The sequence below is a fragment of the Rhamphochromis sp. 'chilingali' genome (assembly GCF_963969265.1).
Source record: "Rhamphochromis sp. 'chilingali' genome assembly, chromosome: 7".
Classification (NCBI taxonomy): domain Eukaryota; kingdom Metazoa; phylum Chordata; class Actinopteri; order Cichliformes; family Cichlidae; genus Rhamphochromis; species Rhamphochromis sp. 'chilingali'.
In genome coordinates this window covers 2,319,414-2,333,934 of record NC_137934.1, presented here as the reverse complement: position 1 = coordinate 2,333,934, position 14,521 = coordinate 2,319,414, and the positions used below count along the sequence as shown (strand labels likewise).

The following is a 14,521-nucleotide window of genomic DNA, read 5'->3' as shown; positions in this document are numbered from 1 at the left end:
GGCTTAGTGTGGTAGTCACTGTGGAAAATGGTGGCAGTGAAAGCTTAGCAGTGAACAGGACACAGCAATTACTCAGGAGCAGAACTAGAGGAAGATGAGGTGGCAGCAAAAGTTAGGGTCACCTGCTGAGTCACGACTTAAAAACGATACAGTCTGTTATCGAGCGATACTTTGTTAATTACTTGATTAATGTCAGAATTTGCAAACTGATGATTCATCTCAAATTATGACACATCACGCCAAAAGAATCTGGTTTAAATGATTTATTAAGAAATGTTACAAATGTGGTCATTTTCTTGCTCTAACAATCCTTCCAGAAGAATCTGCCAATGCCTGACACTTTAAACCCAAGACGGGAAAAAAAAGAAAAGATTTTTAGTAAACTGCATGTCTACATACATCAATTTCTTAAGTCACAAAAACAAAAATGTAGTTAGCAGAAGCATGGTTTGTGCGTGTGTGTGCACGTGAATGCAACTAAATCTGGCACTGGTTAGAGTCAATGACTGAAGCTCTCTGCTACTACTATTTTTTTTTTTATTTTTAAACTGGTAAATCAGCAGTGTATAAAAAAAATATAAAAAAAGGCCATCATTTAAGATCCAAAAAGCAATCCAGCTGGTTTAAAATGACACAAAAAGCCATGATAGGTGTTTATCTACTCGCACTTTTGAGTAAGGCTTCAAACTACTGACCTTTAAATGTGTGAGCAAACTTACATTTCCCCCAACAGAAATATTCTTAAATGAAAACAAAACCACTCCATACAGCCACCTTTTAAGTAACCAAAAGTCGAATGTTTCTGTGAAAACCTCAAAGGTGACAAACCTTTGAAATGTAAGGGGGGAAAAAGAAGCACTAAATGTGTTGGCATATGACAGAAATGAGGAAGAAACTAAATATATACAGCACAAAAACCATTGTATGCAATATGCAAAGGCGTCATGTTGCTTTGGGCAACAACCCCCCCACCTCCCCTACATATAAGTCGATCTTCACTGAAGACCCCTCGCCCGTCCCCCCACCCCCACACGTATCCGCTCATACACACAGATCATCACGAAACACGATTACGTCACTAAGCCTGTTAGTTTGGGGGGAAAATAAAAATAGGTGAAGCACTGAAACTCCAATCCCCTGCTCTCCCTCCTCCCGGTCTTCCCTCTTCAGTCAGAGAGGGGAGACGGGGCTTTGGCGCAGTCGTACCACTCGTCCATCTCGGGGTTGTATACCTCCACCGTGTTAAGGAACTCGTTTCCGTCGAAGCCGCCCACGGCGTAGATTGTGTCGCCCAGCATGGCCACGCCCGCATTGCTGCGAGACGATGTCATGCTGCCCAGCATCTTCCAATCGTTGCGGGCGGGGTCGTACATCTCCACACAGCGAAGAGCGTGGGTGCCGTCGAAGCCGCCGACAACAAACAGTTTGCCTATCGAGAGCCAGAGATGCCAACATCAGGGAAGTCTGACCGAGAACGGATCAGTCTGAAAGGCAGATCTAGCTTTTCGTATCTGTGGACTCACCTGCATGAACGGCGACGGCGGCCCCTCTGCGAGCCACATTCATGGGAGCTATCAGAGTCCAGGTGTTGTTCTCGGGGTTGTAGCGCTCCACGGTGTTCAGGCAATTCCACGACTCTGCCCCTCCGATCGCGTACATGAAGCCGTCCAACTCGCACACTGCTGCCTGGTGCCTCCCTGAAATCATATTCGCTTAATGAATACAGCTTTTCATCTCACCTCAGGCTGCAAAAAAGTCAAAATCCACTGTGGATACACACTGATGTTGAGGGAGGCACAGTTGGTCCAGGTTTTGGCCACAGGGTCAAAAGCGTCACAGTTCTTCAGACCCTTCTGCCCGCAGGGATCCGACCCTCCCACAACATAGAGTTTGTTGTTCAAGGAGCAGACGCCTTTAAGAGAGATGAAAGCGACGAGTTGAAGACTTCAGACACTTTTTTTCTAGACATGGAAAAAAAGTTACATGCATGCACAGTGGACCGACCTGCGTTGCAGCGATTCGTCCTCAGCTCTGGTACTTGAGTCCACTCATCAGTGCGAGGATCGTATTTCTCCCCACAGCTCAGCTCATCAGAATGTCCGTTTGAACCTCCAATCACGTAAAGCTGACCCTGCAAGAGGTCATTAGACCCTTTCACACTTCCAATTTTTGCAACATCAAGTGCCAACTAACAGAAATGTAACAAACATATTTGAACACGAGGAGTAGAGAAATACTTAAACAGGACAACTAATCCTGTTTGAACAGGTGCAGCTACGCTCCCGGGCGGATATTAAAATGTCTCTGTAATCCAGAACAAATGAACCTGAGATAAGATAAATGCTAAAACTCTACCATGAGCACGGCCATCTGGAAACGAGCCCTCGGAGTCCGCATGGGTGCGATGAAAGTCCAGCGGTCCTCCTTGGGGTCGTAACACTCGACAGTCCTCAGACACTCCTCTCTGTTGTAGCCCCCTGCAGGAACACAAAGAGGCACCACAGTCAATAACTCCCTTATATAAACTCAAAATATTAATCAGTGCAAAACCTACATGTCCAGTGAGAACAATGTGTGTACGTCTGTCCGTGCTGCACTATAACCTACAAATACACACCCCACCGACAGAGAAAGCAGTAAGGCTAATGGATGATTTGCCAACCTGCTGCAATGAATTTTCCATTCAAGGCTGCGGTGCCCAGGCCGGAGCGAGCATAATGCATGGGTGAGAGCGGTTGCTCTTCGAGCTCTTCTGGCTGGGCCTCGAAGCTGAGGCTCTTCATCAAGCAGGGAGTGGCAGAGGGAGATGTCTGAGGGCTGTTGCGACCGTGCAAGAAGATCACACACAGCACACCGTCCAGCACAGCCAGACACAAGTAGTTGTTGCCTAGGAGTAAGATTAGAGATGGTTAGGCAACAAAAAGTTTGCTTTTCATGTACAGCATGTGGCGTTTATTCCACCCAAAGGCAAGTTCTGATCGCACAGTTAATGGACTTACTTGCGGTCTTCTCAGAGGCGATGTATTTCCACTCTCTCCTGGCGGTCTGCTTTGGGGCGTTTGCTGCTTGGTTGGAGGGAGACAGGCTTCCTGAAGAGCTGCAGCTCATCTGTCGCTGGTCGCTCTCCCGTACAGGTTTCTTCTGCAAGAGTATATTGCAGCTACAGAAACCAAGCTTGCACCACAGGCCCCAACAGTGGCCAACGCCAACCAATTCCATCCCAGCCTACTCTTTGATCCAGCTGCTCTAACGTAGACGTAGCATGATCTTGCCGGAGCAAGTACCAAAATCTCACCTCCCCATATCTGAAGCCAGCTACAGCAGCTACTACAGCAGTGTCAGACCACCACACAATTTAAAGGAGGCCGATAAAAACCTGAAACAGCAACTGTCCACGCTCAGCTGGCTGAGATTAGCTTAATAAACACAGAGAGCTTTTAACATATGCTCAACAGCACTGCCAGGCCGGCATCATTGGTCATGTTCTACGTTACATTAGCTCTTACATTGTGGCTAAATTATGGTACAAATGAGCCATATAGACTTTTAGCCAGAAAGGGACCATGTAGTTCTTTGATGCATGGTCAGGCACAAGCTGTATGCCGCACGCTGCCAAGCAAAGTGTGGTAGAGGCGGTGAAGCCAGGCACAAGCTGTTGAGTACCTGCACAAACTGAAGGTGGTCCTCCTCGCCACCAAACACCTCACTGTGCCCCTCAATCACCAGCCCTCCATCCACCAGCTTATGGTCAGGTGAGTAGTACAGCGTTTGCACCTGAAAGACAAACAGGAACAACACACCCATGTGGCTGTCTCCATGGCAACACACTGAGAGCCCCTTATAAGGGGGGAGGGGGGAAAAAAAAAAGGGGGGGGGGGGAGGAGAGGCAGTGCTGTAAAGAGGAGAGGGGGGAGGGACAGAGACCTGGATCTTCTGCTGTTTGAATAGAAAGGCTTCCTTTAAAGACACACATACCACCAGCACTGCACAGAGTGTGTTAGGCGTTCAAGCGCAAGAAGATATCGGCCGAATGTGACAGAGCATCTCCTTAATTTCCATCTATGAACAGAGGGAGTTGGTAAAAAAAAAAGAAATAATAAAATGCGAAGCTCCATCTGGAAAGATCTTCTGTGAAGAATGAAGAAGAGGAGCTGCGTGTGGCACACTTCCCACATCAGCTGCTTCAAAATTCAGCCTCTAGTTGAAGTTGTTACTGTGACAGCAGCCACAACGAGCAGGCAAATCCAGATGCCTAACAACAGTGCAGGTAAAACAACTTTGCTGGGACATAACAGATTAAATCCACCAGGAGACGCGAGCAGTCAGATGTATTCTGTCGGAGCTGCTGGAGTCACTCAGCTGCCCATCTTTAGGGCATATAAAAATAAAATAAAAGGCAAAGGATTGATGTGTGTGTATTTTAGAAAAGTTTAACATGAATTTATGTGCAGTAACGGGGTATTCAATTGCATGTATCGCTTGCGAGGGAGATGATGAACCATGTGTTCTGATAAATGTGGAAATGGGATTCATGTGCATGTATGCCATGGACAGATGGGGACACAGTGTTGTTTGGCTGCAAAGAGAAGCTGCTGAGGGGCAGTTGTGCTCCTCTCCTCCCTCCCTTTTCTCTGACTCATTACCCTGGTGGCTCAGTCCTGGCTCCTCAGTCTGGTCTCCTGCTGCTGCTAATAAACCTACAGGAGATATAAATCAACGGGGAGGAGTGCCTGTTAGTGCTGCAGCAACAAACGTGCACCTGTTCAGATAGCAAAAAGTGAAAAATCAGAATCAAGGGTCAGACCTTTGAGTGTGTGTGTGTTCATAGGAGGAGAGGAGCACCGTAATACTCAGATGGGGTTGCATGTAATCCAACCACATACCCAAAAGAGAATATTGGAAAAAACAAACAAACCAAAAATATAAAGACAAGAGCAGACAGCAGCTCTTTTGGGCTCACCTCTAATTTGTAGTAGGGTTCAGGGGTACAGAGTTTCTTACTGCAAACACTCCAACAAATCAGAGGGAACAAAAAAAGAACAATGCTGATAGAACAGCATGAAAATGGCATGCCATTTCTACTTCAGCCTCCTAATGACTTCTTAATGTCAAAAACAGGAGGAGTTAAGAGGGAGGGGAAGGGGGAAGGCAAGAATGCAGATTAGTATGAGCCGAGACGGCACACCCGGATACTGACCTCCTCCATCAGTCGTTCCAGATGGTCACCGTTCTCCCACAGGCTACGCTGCACCCAGTTGAGAACCTTCGAGTAGAGCTTGCCATTGCTGGGCAGGGTGAGGTTGTCTTCTAGCATTACCTCCAACTGTAAACACAGAGTGAGGAGGTGAAACAGGAGGCGTGCACGGCAGAAATGAAGTGAGCACGTAACAGAAAATGAATACCACGAGCTTTACTGGGTAGCTGGGAACCTCATCTTACTGAATGATTAGCATTTTGCCATTAGTTTGTTTAAAATGCCAATTTCAGCTCTTCTCTCAGCATAATGCAATCCTACAATAAAGGAAATCACATGCAGGTTTATATTCCAGCCTTACAAAACTGGAGAGGCTCACTTTGACTCAACCACGGGGTTAATTCAGTCCAGTGTGAACAAAAGCCTCATGTTAGCCTGCTGTGCTTCACGTCCCCCACACTCAACAGGATTTGAGTGTAATGATTAAAGGGCGCACGTTCATACTGTAAGTATCGTTAATCTTGCGTTAGAGTCAGAAAGGTATAAATGTAAAGCTTAATCCTGAGTTATTTCACTAAACACTAACTGTAGCTACAGAGACATAAGACTGTTAACGGAGGCTTACAATGTATCACTTCTTCATTACAGAATGGCTCAAATGCACTTAAACAGTCAATAAATACTTAAATATTTAACTACATGTGTGATCCTTTATGCCAGTACCTTAAGGCGGGGAAGTTTAAGGAAGTCCTCCTGTTCAGACACTTCCAGTAGATGGTCTTGGATGAAGGCATCTACCTGGGACAAAAATCTAGCATCTCCCATAGAGCTGGCAAAGTTTCGAAAGGAGATGGCATTCTGGGAATCCAATTTAGACAGCAGGTAGTCGCCACAAATCTGAAGTGAGCGGAACACACTGGGATTAACTGAGGAAATAACCTTTAAGGATGATGGGGGAGAAAATTGTGACGAATGGGGCCGATGAGGAAAAAACATACCTGTTTGACTCGCTCCATTTTGAACCTTTTGGCTGCAGAGTAAACTTCCTTGACCAGCTCCTTGTCTGCCTTGAGTCTATCACACAGAAAATGCATAGTCGTTATCAACCAAAGGTTAAGAATCATAAAGAGATGGGCGTAAGGGTCAAAGGTCAGAGTTGCTACTGACTGGGCAGTATAGGCGTAGTTTAGCAAGATCTCCACAGCCTCTGGGTCCAAGTCCTCAAAAGTGACATGTGAGACTCCATGAGACTCAATGTCACTGTTAAAGATCTCAAACAGGTAGGGACTGCAGCAAGCCAGAACTGCACGGTGGGCCATGAGTTCGTGACCACACACCTGGGCAATAAAGAGAAAGAAGGGTCACTCAATCAGGATCGGGGGGGAAATGCATAAAAGATCACAGTGGGTAAAACTAATAAAGTTAAAATGAAAAGCAATTGAGTTTTTTTTTTTTTTTTACAACATGTATTTAAAGGTTAATCAGTGGAGTAAGTGGTCATTTGTCCTCTAGAGCACACCCTGCTCCACCTCAGCTCATAGAAGTTCACAGAATAACTCGGTGGCTTTTCTGAGAATGTGCAATGGACCATGCAAGTGTTTCTGCAATAAAGCATACCTGCAGCCTAACGTCACAGAACTGCCCGTTTTTCCTCAGGGCATTCATTTTGGCCACGGTAGAGTCCAGGAAACTTTCATCCTCAAAGATCAAATAACCGTTTTGAATCATCTTGGAAAAATTTTGACAAATTATCTAAGGAAAAAAAAAAGAAAGAAAAGAGAACAAAAAATATATGCATTTAGTCAAGCACTAATGAATATCTTCTGCAGTGTGAGACATGCTTTCAGGTATGCAGGATCGTAAACGCTGGCTTATTTCATTGACGACTACACCGGATTAGGATTAGGCGTCTGCAACGTGCACTGTCAATTATAATCCTTGCATTAGTGGTTGTCTTACCTAATAGAGAATAATTCAAATCCAGGGAAGCACCACTGCTGAGAGCAGAACAGGAAACAAACGTAGGCACCAGGCAAAGCAGACTAAGATCCCTGTGAGAACCAAGTCTTCTTCACCCAGGGAGAGGGATGGGAAGTTGTCAGAAGAAATGCCAGCTGACCACTGAGCAGAATGGAGAGGGGAAGCAGCCACAAGGACAAACTATCAGGCTTGAAGCGACTGCAATCGAGTCCTTGGTATCCCGTTGGCTATAGAGTAGTACTTATTCTGTGTTTGTTGCACATTATAACCTGCATGGGGGAAAAAAAGGAGAAGGAAAACAGGGAGTTACGTTCTTGCTTGGTTTTTAAATGGATGCTGCATGTTCTTGGCATTCAGGCAATGTGAGCATGAGTCAGTTCCACGTGGTAAGAAAGTGAGCGCTGCAGTCCCTTCTCTTTGGAAACAAACAATCACGCAGCAGAGCTCAGTTTTCCTCAATAGTCACAAGACTGCTTACAAAATTCAATAAAAGATAAATCAGACCAGTCAATCCCATCACGTTTAAGAAACTGTTATCCCAATATCCTGTAAAGCAGGGGTCCCCAACTCCAGGCCTCGAGTGCCGGTATCCTGCAGGTTTTAGATCTCACCCTGGGTCAACACACCTGAATCACATGATTAGTTCATTACCAGGCCTCTGGAGAACTTCAAGACATGTCGAGGAGGTAATTTAGCCATTTAAATCAGCATGTTGGATCAAGGACACATCTAAAACCTGCAGGACACCGGCACTCGAGGCCTGGAGTTGCCTACCCCTGCTGTAAAGCATGGAGCCTGCAGCACTGGTAGCCAAGCACCATATACTCCTCCCTTGCAACACTCCATTTGGCTCTAAATCTCCACACCTGCTGATAAGGCCAAGCAAGACCATTTAATCCATCTCATGTCTTCAGCTTCATCTCCCCTTCTCTCCGAGGCAAGGCTCCATCAGCTCTATGTTACATGACAGGCCTACTCGGCTAGCTCCTCCCTATAGGAACCTTTATAATCAGGCACTGACCTATAAGAAAAATGCAGGAGGAAACGACTTGTGACATGTGAAGCTTCATATGATAATAATAATAATAATTTTTTTTAAATTTAAAAATAGCGCCCCTCAGAACACCCAAGGACACTGTACAGCAAATGCATCATATACATGTAACCCTAGTGCACAACCCCACCTACAAATCACACCTAGTAAATCTCCAAAAGTTGATTCTGTTCATCTGGACGTAGCGTTTTGTGGGAGAAACGTTTTGTCACTCATCCAAGTGACGTCTTCAGTCTCAGCTGACTGCAGGTTTCCCCAAATCTTATAAACAGTACATTTGCATAATAGAATAGAATAGAATAGAATTCAACTTTATTGTCATTGCACATGCACAGGTACAGGGCAACGAAATGCAGTAATAATAATGACTGAAACCAGCCCACTGAAGGAACAATGGGCTGGGAGGTCAGTTCCGTAATCATAATTATGCAAATTCTCATGACCATTGATCAACAACCACTGACCAAAACCCACTGACCTAGTAAAGATCCTCCCCCTCAGACATTTCGATCCAATACTAAAAAACAAATTTAGACTTCACCAAAAAGTAAAGCAGAGGGATACCTAAACTGACCCCGAAACACACGATTATCCCAGTTTAACAAAAAGATTTTAACAGAAGTAAATACAGCTGTTCTACGTTTGACTTCACTGCTAACCCGATAAAGAAACAGCAAAAGACCAGACTGACAATGAGGCAGACAAACAGCATGGTCTTTGTAAGCCGCTGCTGAAATAACAACCATGTTATCCGCTGTCAGATAGTTCAGAGGAAACAAACACATTCTTTCCAAGCCAAGGTCACGTGTGAATGACACATTTGTAATAAAGGAACAAAAAGGAGAGAAAACTATTCATTTGTACTCTGCTTTTTAAAAACATTTATTTTCCAGCTAACTTTGAATAAAGTGCATGTTTGTTTTTACTGCAACATTAGAAAAGGATCAATAAAAACGGTATGAATACATAAATCAATCTTAAACTTCTATCCGATATCATTTACAATCACACTCGCAGAGCAAGTACACACATGTACTGAGCCAGATCAACAAAGTAAAAGTACTCAAATCCAGTGACCTACTAAACTCATAACCATACTGTTAGCAGTTTTATAAGAAAGTAATGGAAGGAGGATCTATTCTAAGAAGGGATTACTGTGCTTCAGGCTGTATCCAACAGTTTCTTTACCTCCACTGCAACCCACAAAGGGACGTGAATAAATTGGGACAATTCAAGTCTGAGGGACAAAATGATCATGATTAAAAAAATAATAATAAAAAAGATTAAAAAGTAATGCATTTTCCTGAAAAAGCATTACACTACTTGTCAGTCACTACTGGCTTTATTTTTTTGCAAGTGCTGGAGTGATGCTACTTGCGTGCAGTATAAAAATTAAAGCCAGAAAGCATCAAGATGTGCCATGTTGCGCAACTGTTTTGTTTTTGGGAAAGAGCTCATTGGCAAATATGTGAACCTGCCAATAATGTGTGCCACTGAAAAAAGCAAAGCTCGGTGGCACATTCTAGAAAATAGGCTTTTTACAAAGCAATGAACAGCACACACAGCGAGACTGGCACAGAAAGCTATAATTCAGCCCGTCTGCGTGTGGACGGAGGGCACGCTGACCTATTTTTGAGTCGTTACGCAACATCTGGCAGAAGACTCCCTGAGAAGGAACAAATGCTGTGAACTCCTCCACAGGCCTGGGTCCACCACACTGGCATATTGACTCGTTTCACTTCCCTTTTTCCCACCAAGCACTTTACGCGAAACTCTGGCAGCCAAAAGCCACACCTTCAACTTTCCAGATAGTTCTTTAACAGAGTTTCCATCTTAAACCCAGCTTTCCTGACACAAGGACCTGGTGTATTTGGATAATTTTAAACCACTGACACAGTTATTCTGGGAACCAGTAAATGTTTATTGTCTCAGGCTTAACAGAATATGTATGAAATTGTTGCCTGTGGCTGTCCTTTGGGGCACTTGTGTGAGCACAAGTCATGATCAAAACTTGTATCACATCAGACACTGAGCAAGCAGTAAAATAAGAAGGGGGGGGGTCGGGGCGCATGGTTGATGAGCTTCAAATGCCGTTGTACAGGCAGGCTTGAAAGCCACTAAACAAAGGAGGGAGAACAATAGCCTGGAAGAGAAAGAGTGACACTGTTCCCAACTTTGTCACAGAGGACAGCTCTGAATGGATCCTCTCTCCGTTTTTCCATCTGATTAAACAGGCACAAAGAATGCTGGTAGGAAAGCTGAACAATTAATGCTTGTTAGGCAGCCCTCTTGTGGTGAAAAGAGGCACTGCTTAATATTACACCCAGTTTTCACCGTGTGGAAATTTACCGCCTGTAACACGTCGCAAAGGGAATCTAATAAGGGTGAACAACAATAACAAAAAGCACTATACACCCAGCTGCCTCTGTAGCTTATTAAAACACAGTCCTTCCTACGCTGGAACATGTCTGTAGTTGAAATCCATTCCAATAAGCTACAAGGTGAGGAGGCCGTCAAATGCATGTAAGGAGCAAACCAACCCCCTCCCCCAAGTCAACTACTGGCCATCTCATTAAAATAGCACGTCTGCAAATAAAAGCACTAATGCCTGTGAGCACAACTGATCAGACTGCATATATACGCACACACTCCATTTAGCACATACTGGACATACATTAAGGAACCCGTTAAATGTTTATTTTTAGCCCTTTCATTAAATCAGTGTGTTACTAGGGAATTTTCCACGTGACTGTTAGCTTCAGAAACCGATTAACAGCACAGTAGGTCAAATACTACCATGGCGTTAGGCAGCATGCAGCCAATGAATACCAAATGATCAAGGGTAATCAATAAGCCCCAGTGGCAAAAACGGGGCATCAGTACTGTGGCAAGACTGGTCACAGCCCACAGAATGTGGCTAAACTACATGAAGGGTCAGTAAAGGACAGCGTGTCCCACCCTAACTACCTACCATTTCTCGAAGGGTAAATCTTGCAACTTGATTTAAAGTACGTATGTTTGTCTCATCGCTATTATGCAGTGCCATTCAATAACCCCCCTCTCTCCTTCACTCTAGCGAGAGGAAACCACCACCAGGGCCATGATGTCTGGCGATGATCCAGAAGTCATATAGCCACTAAATACAATCCCGCCACCGGAAACTGAGTCGGGAAAGGGACCCCCCCCACCCGCCCTAAAGTACCAGATTAGGTTAAATCGATTTTTTTTCCTCCAAAGACTACAAAGGAAGACTATACAAATACCTCTGCATTTACGCGACCTAGGCATGGGCATGCAGGTGGAATGAACGGAATGAGCTAGGAAGTCACGGAGAGATGGATCCGAGGGAAGCGCATGTTAGCCTTTTTTTAAGCTAGCAACCGCTTCCTAGCTCGGTAACCACGGGGCAGCTACACCAACAATAAATTCAGACACTGTGTTTTATTCAGTAATTACATCTAAAATAACAATACTCTTATGTTACCGGTCAGTGTTAGCTTATTGTAGTCATCAGTAACGCCAACCTGAAAGCTGCGGCCGGGGTAAATTGTCCGCGACTCTCCGCTACGAGGGAGCATTGCGCGGCATTTTCAGCGGTTGTCGCACAAACCCGATAAATGCGAAAATTGCCATTTATCTTAAGCTCCAAAATACACATCTAAGAGTCGTTTTACGGCCGTGCTAGTGCCCAATAACCCATACAACGGCTTCACCACGCGTTAACAGCTGACTACACGTCGAAGCCATCAAGCAACATCAGTTCATCTCTGAATTATTTTTAAGAGAGAGAACAGTCTTACCTGAGGCGTTTGATAACAAATGATATGAGACATATTTAATGCGAATTCAGACTTGGTGGAGTCGAGCTGGAGAAAAGACGCAACGCGGCTACAGGCACGGCGTGTGGAGCTAACGGTAGGTCTTTTCTTCCTCAGTAAAGGACCGTCGACACACAGTCAAACTTCGACTGTCTCTGTGCCAGAATGGCCGAGCAGCGCTAAAATGAGAACGCGCGCTCCCGAGAACCGCCACTCCGCCCCCCGCGTCACCGAGAGTGGGCGGTCCTTAACGCCCACTGTGAAAATGATGAAATCCAGGTTGTAGCGAAGCGCGGTGGATTATTAGAAACACACTGAGAAAGACGGTTTTATTTATTTTTATTTTATTTATTCGTTATTAATTTATTCATGAAACATTTTAATATTTCTTTAATAACTAGTCCTAAAAACTCTTTTAAAAAGGCTCATTCCTCGATTATAATTAACTGTTGCGTTTAAGGTATTTCTAAGCAACTTTTCAGAGTGTGGTTGCTATGGAGATGATGACCTTTGTTAATAAAATTTCCTCAAAATTGAATCACCTTACAGTATATACCACTCCTCGTATGATCATCATGGAAATGTGTTCATTTTATTAATTCGCCTGTGGTTTTTCCTACGTTTATCTAAACCTCTTTCATCCATTCATATCAGCAAAATAGAGAAAGTAGTAAAATATCTACAGTGAAACGAGATTAAATTGGCCTTATAGTGTCCTGTTTGAATAGGATAGTCTTTTATCTTCTCTGTCTTTTGAATGCACCTGCCAAAATTTACTTGCTATTACTAATATACTGATCCTATGAGTCATGACAGCAAGCTCTAACAATTGCCACAAGTGATGTCCATTAAAAAGGAACATCCAAACTAAACCGTGGCTGCTACTGCAAGGACGTCATTGTAGAAGAGCCCATTCACCTGCTGTGACTGAATGGAGCTTAGTACAAACTCAGTGCGTCAGTAATTAGATTAGAGGATAGGAATCACTTCCATAGCCACGTGTCAGTCAGTCAGTCAGTATCTGCACTGTGAGCATGTCTATTTGTCTGCAGCACAAGAGCATATGTTGGTAACCGCAGCGATAAGAGCCGCAGTCAGAGTTTAGCCATCACATATAAGGTATCAACACAGCATAGTCTATTCATAACAGCTCTTGTGCTGGTATTATTACCACAACACGCGGTACTTCCATCCATGTAGGTTAACATTCCTGACAAGGTGAGATAAGTTATTGCTGGCTAATGTTCAAGAAAATAAATGAGTGAATGACAAAGATGGAGCCTGTTTAATATTTGACCTCTGAATGTTTTTGCAGTGATGTGTCTCTGGACTGCAGAGGAAGCTTCTCCACAGACAGCTAAGGAAACCAAGCAATTCCAAAAGCAAAGCACCAAGGACCTAACAGAACAACCTGACCTTCATGCATCAGTGATACATTTCTCCCTGTCACTGTTAAAACACTTGTATGAACATTTAAACATGACGATCAAAGTTAAAGTAGCATAAATGTTTGAACTCCACCCTAACAAAGAGAGACAGTCAACCATTCACACCTATGGCCAGTTTTCAGTTTCTCCCACTGAGAACGCTACATCCAGACAAACACAATCAACTTTTTGGGATTTCCTTGCCTGGATGATTGAGCATGCATTAAGACACATGATGTGCTCACTATAAGCTTTCTGTTTGCAAAATCACTTTCATGCCCGTGTGGAATAGGGAATGAAGAGCTCTTGGCAGGCAACACAGTGCCTGGAGCTTCAGACACACACACACAACGATTATAGCTGGAAAGCAGCCACACAATCCAAACAATCAGTTAGTTTCTTAAGGAGGTGTTTTTAGCAGTCGGCTTGAAAGAAGAGAACTGAGTAGCCAGAGGGATACATTTCCAAAACATCCCCGATATTAAGAAAAACAGCCCAAAACTTTGTATTTCAAATATTCTGTTTTAGCTTAGTTGTGTACAAAAGCTGTAGTCATTTCTGAAGTGTTAGTTTGCAGTGTGACTTATATTTTAAGTGTCCACAGGACTTTATTATTATAATGCCTTTTATTGGAATGAGCAGAATCAAATCAACGTTAAATTATAAATGATAAAAGCTACAACATCAACCCAAACAAAGCATGAAATGTTAACCAGATGGAAAGCTTAAAATCCCAGTTGTTAGTAGTGCAGCCTCAGGGGCAGACAAGAAATACAGATAAAAGAACATCTTATGAGCACTGCAGAGCGTCCTGTGAAAAACTAAGGGCACCCTTACAGCTTCCAATTAAGAATAAAGGTTTTAGGTTGCAGCCGGATGCTGCTAATTAAACCATTGATTAACCGATCCTCAGCACGAGTGACATCTCTATAAAAGCAGACGTTCTGGCAGCTTGCTGGTCTGGAGCATTCAAGTGTATATTAGCACAGCTGTTCAGAAATAGCAAAAACAGCTAAGAGCTACATCTCTTGGCTGCAGGCCTCAGTTA

The 14,521-nt window shown here is 43.9% G+C and overlaps 1 protein-coding gene across 1 annotated transcript; it reads right to left on the bottom strand.

Annotated features, from left to right (window-relative positions):
- Window positions 1-248: 248 nt before the first annotated feature.
- On the bottom strand, window positions 249-12,215 carry ivns1abpa (influenza virus NS1A binding protein a). The gene is made up of 15 exons (XM_080887694.1): window positions 12,029-12,215; window positions 7,154-7,443; window positions 6,812-6,946; window positions 6,362-6,531; window positions 6,193-6,268; window positions 5,918-6,091; window positions 5,198-5,323; window positions 3,664-3,774; window positions 3,000-3,141; window positions 2,663-2,887; window positions 2,356-2,477; window positions 2,005-2,131; window positions 1,781-1,912; window positions 1,524-1,697; window positions 249-1,429 (listed from the first exon to the last, which is right to left on the bottom strand). Exons 3-15 carry the CDS (start codon window positions 6,920-6,922, stop codon window positions 1,167-1,169), a joined length of 1,953 nt encoding a protein of 650 aa, XP_080743820.1. The 5' UTR covers window positions 6,923-6,946; window positions 7,154-7,443; window positions 12,029-12,215; the 3' UTR covers window positions 249-1,166.
- Window positions 12,216-14,521: the final 2,306 nt, after the last annotated feature.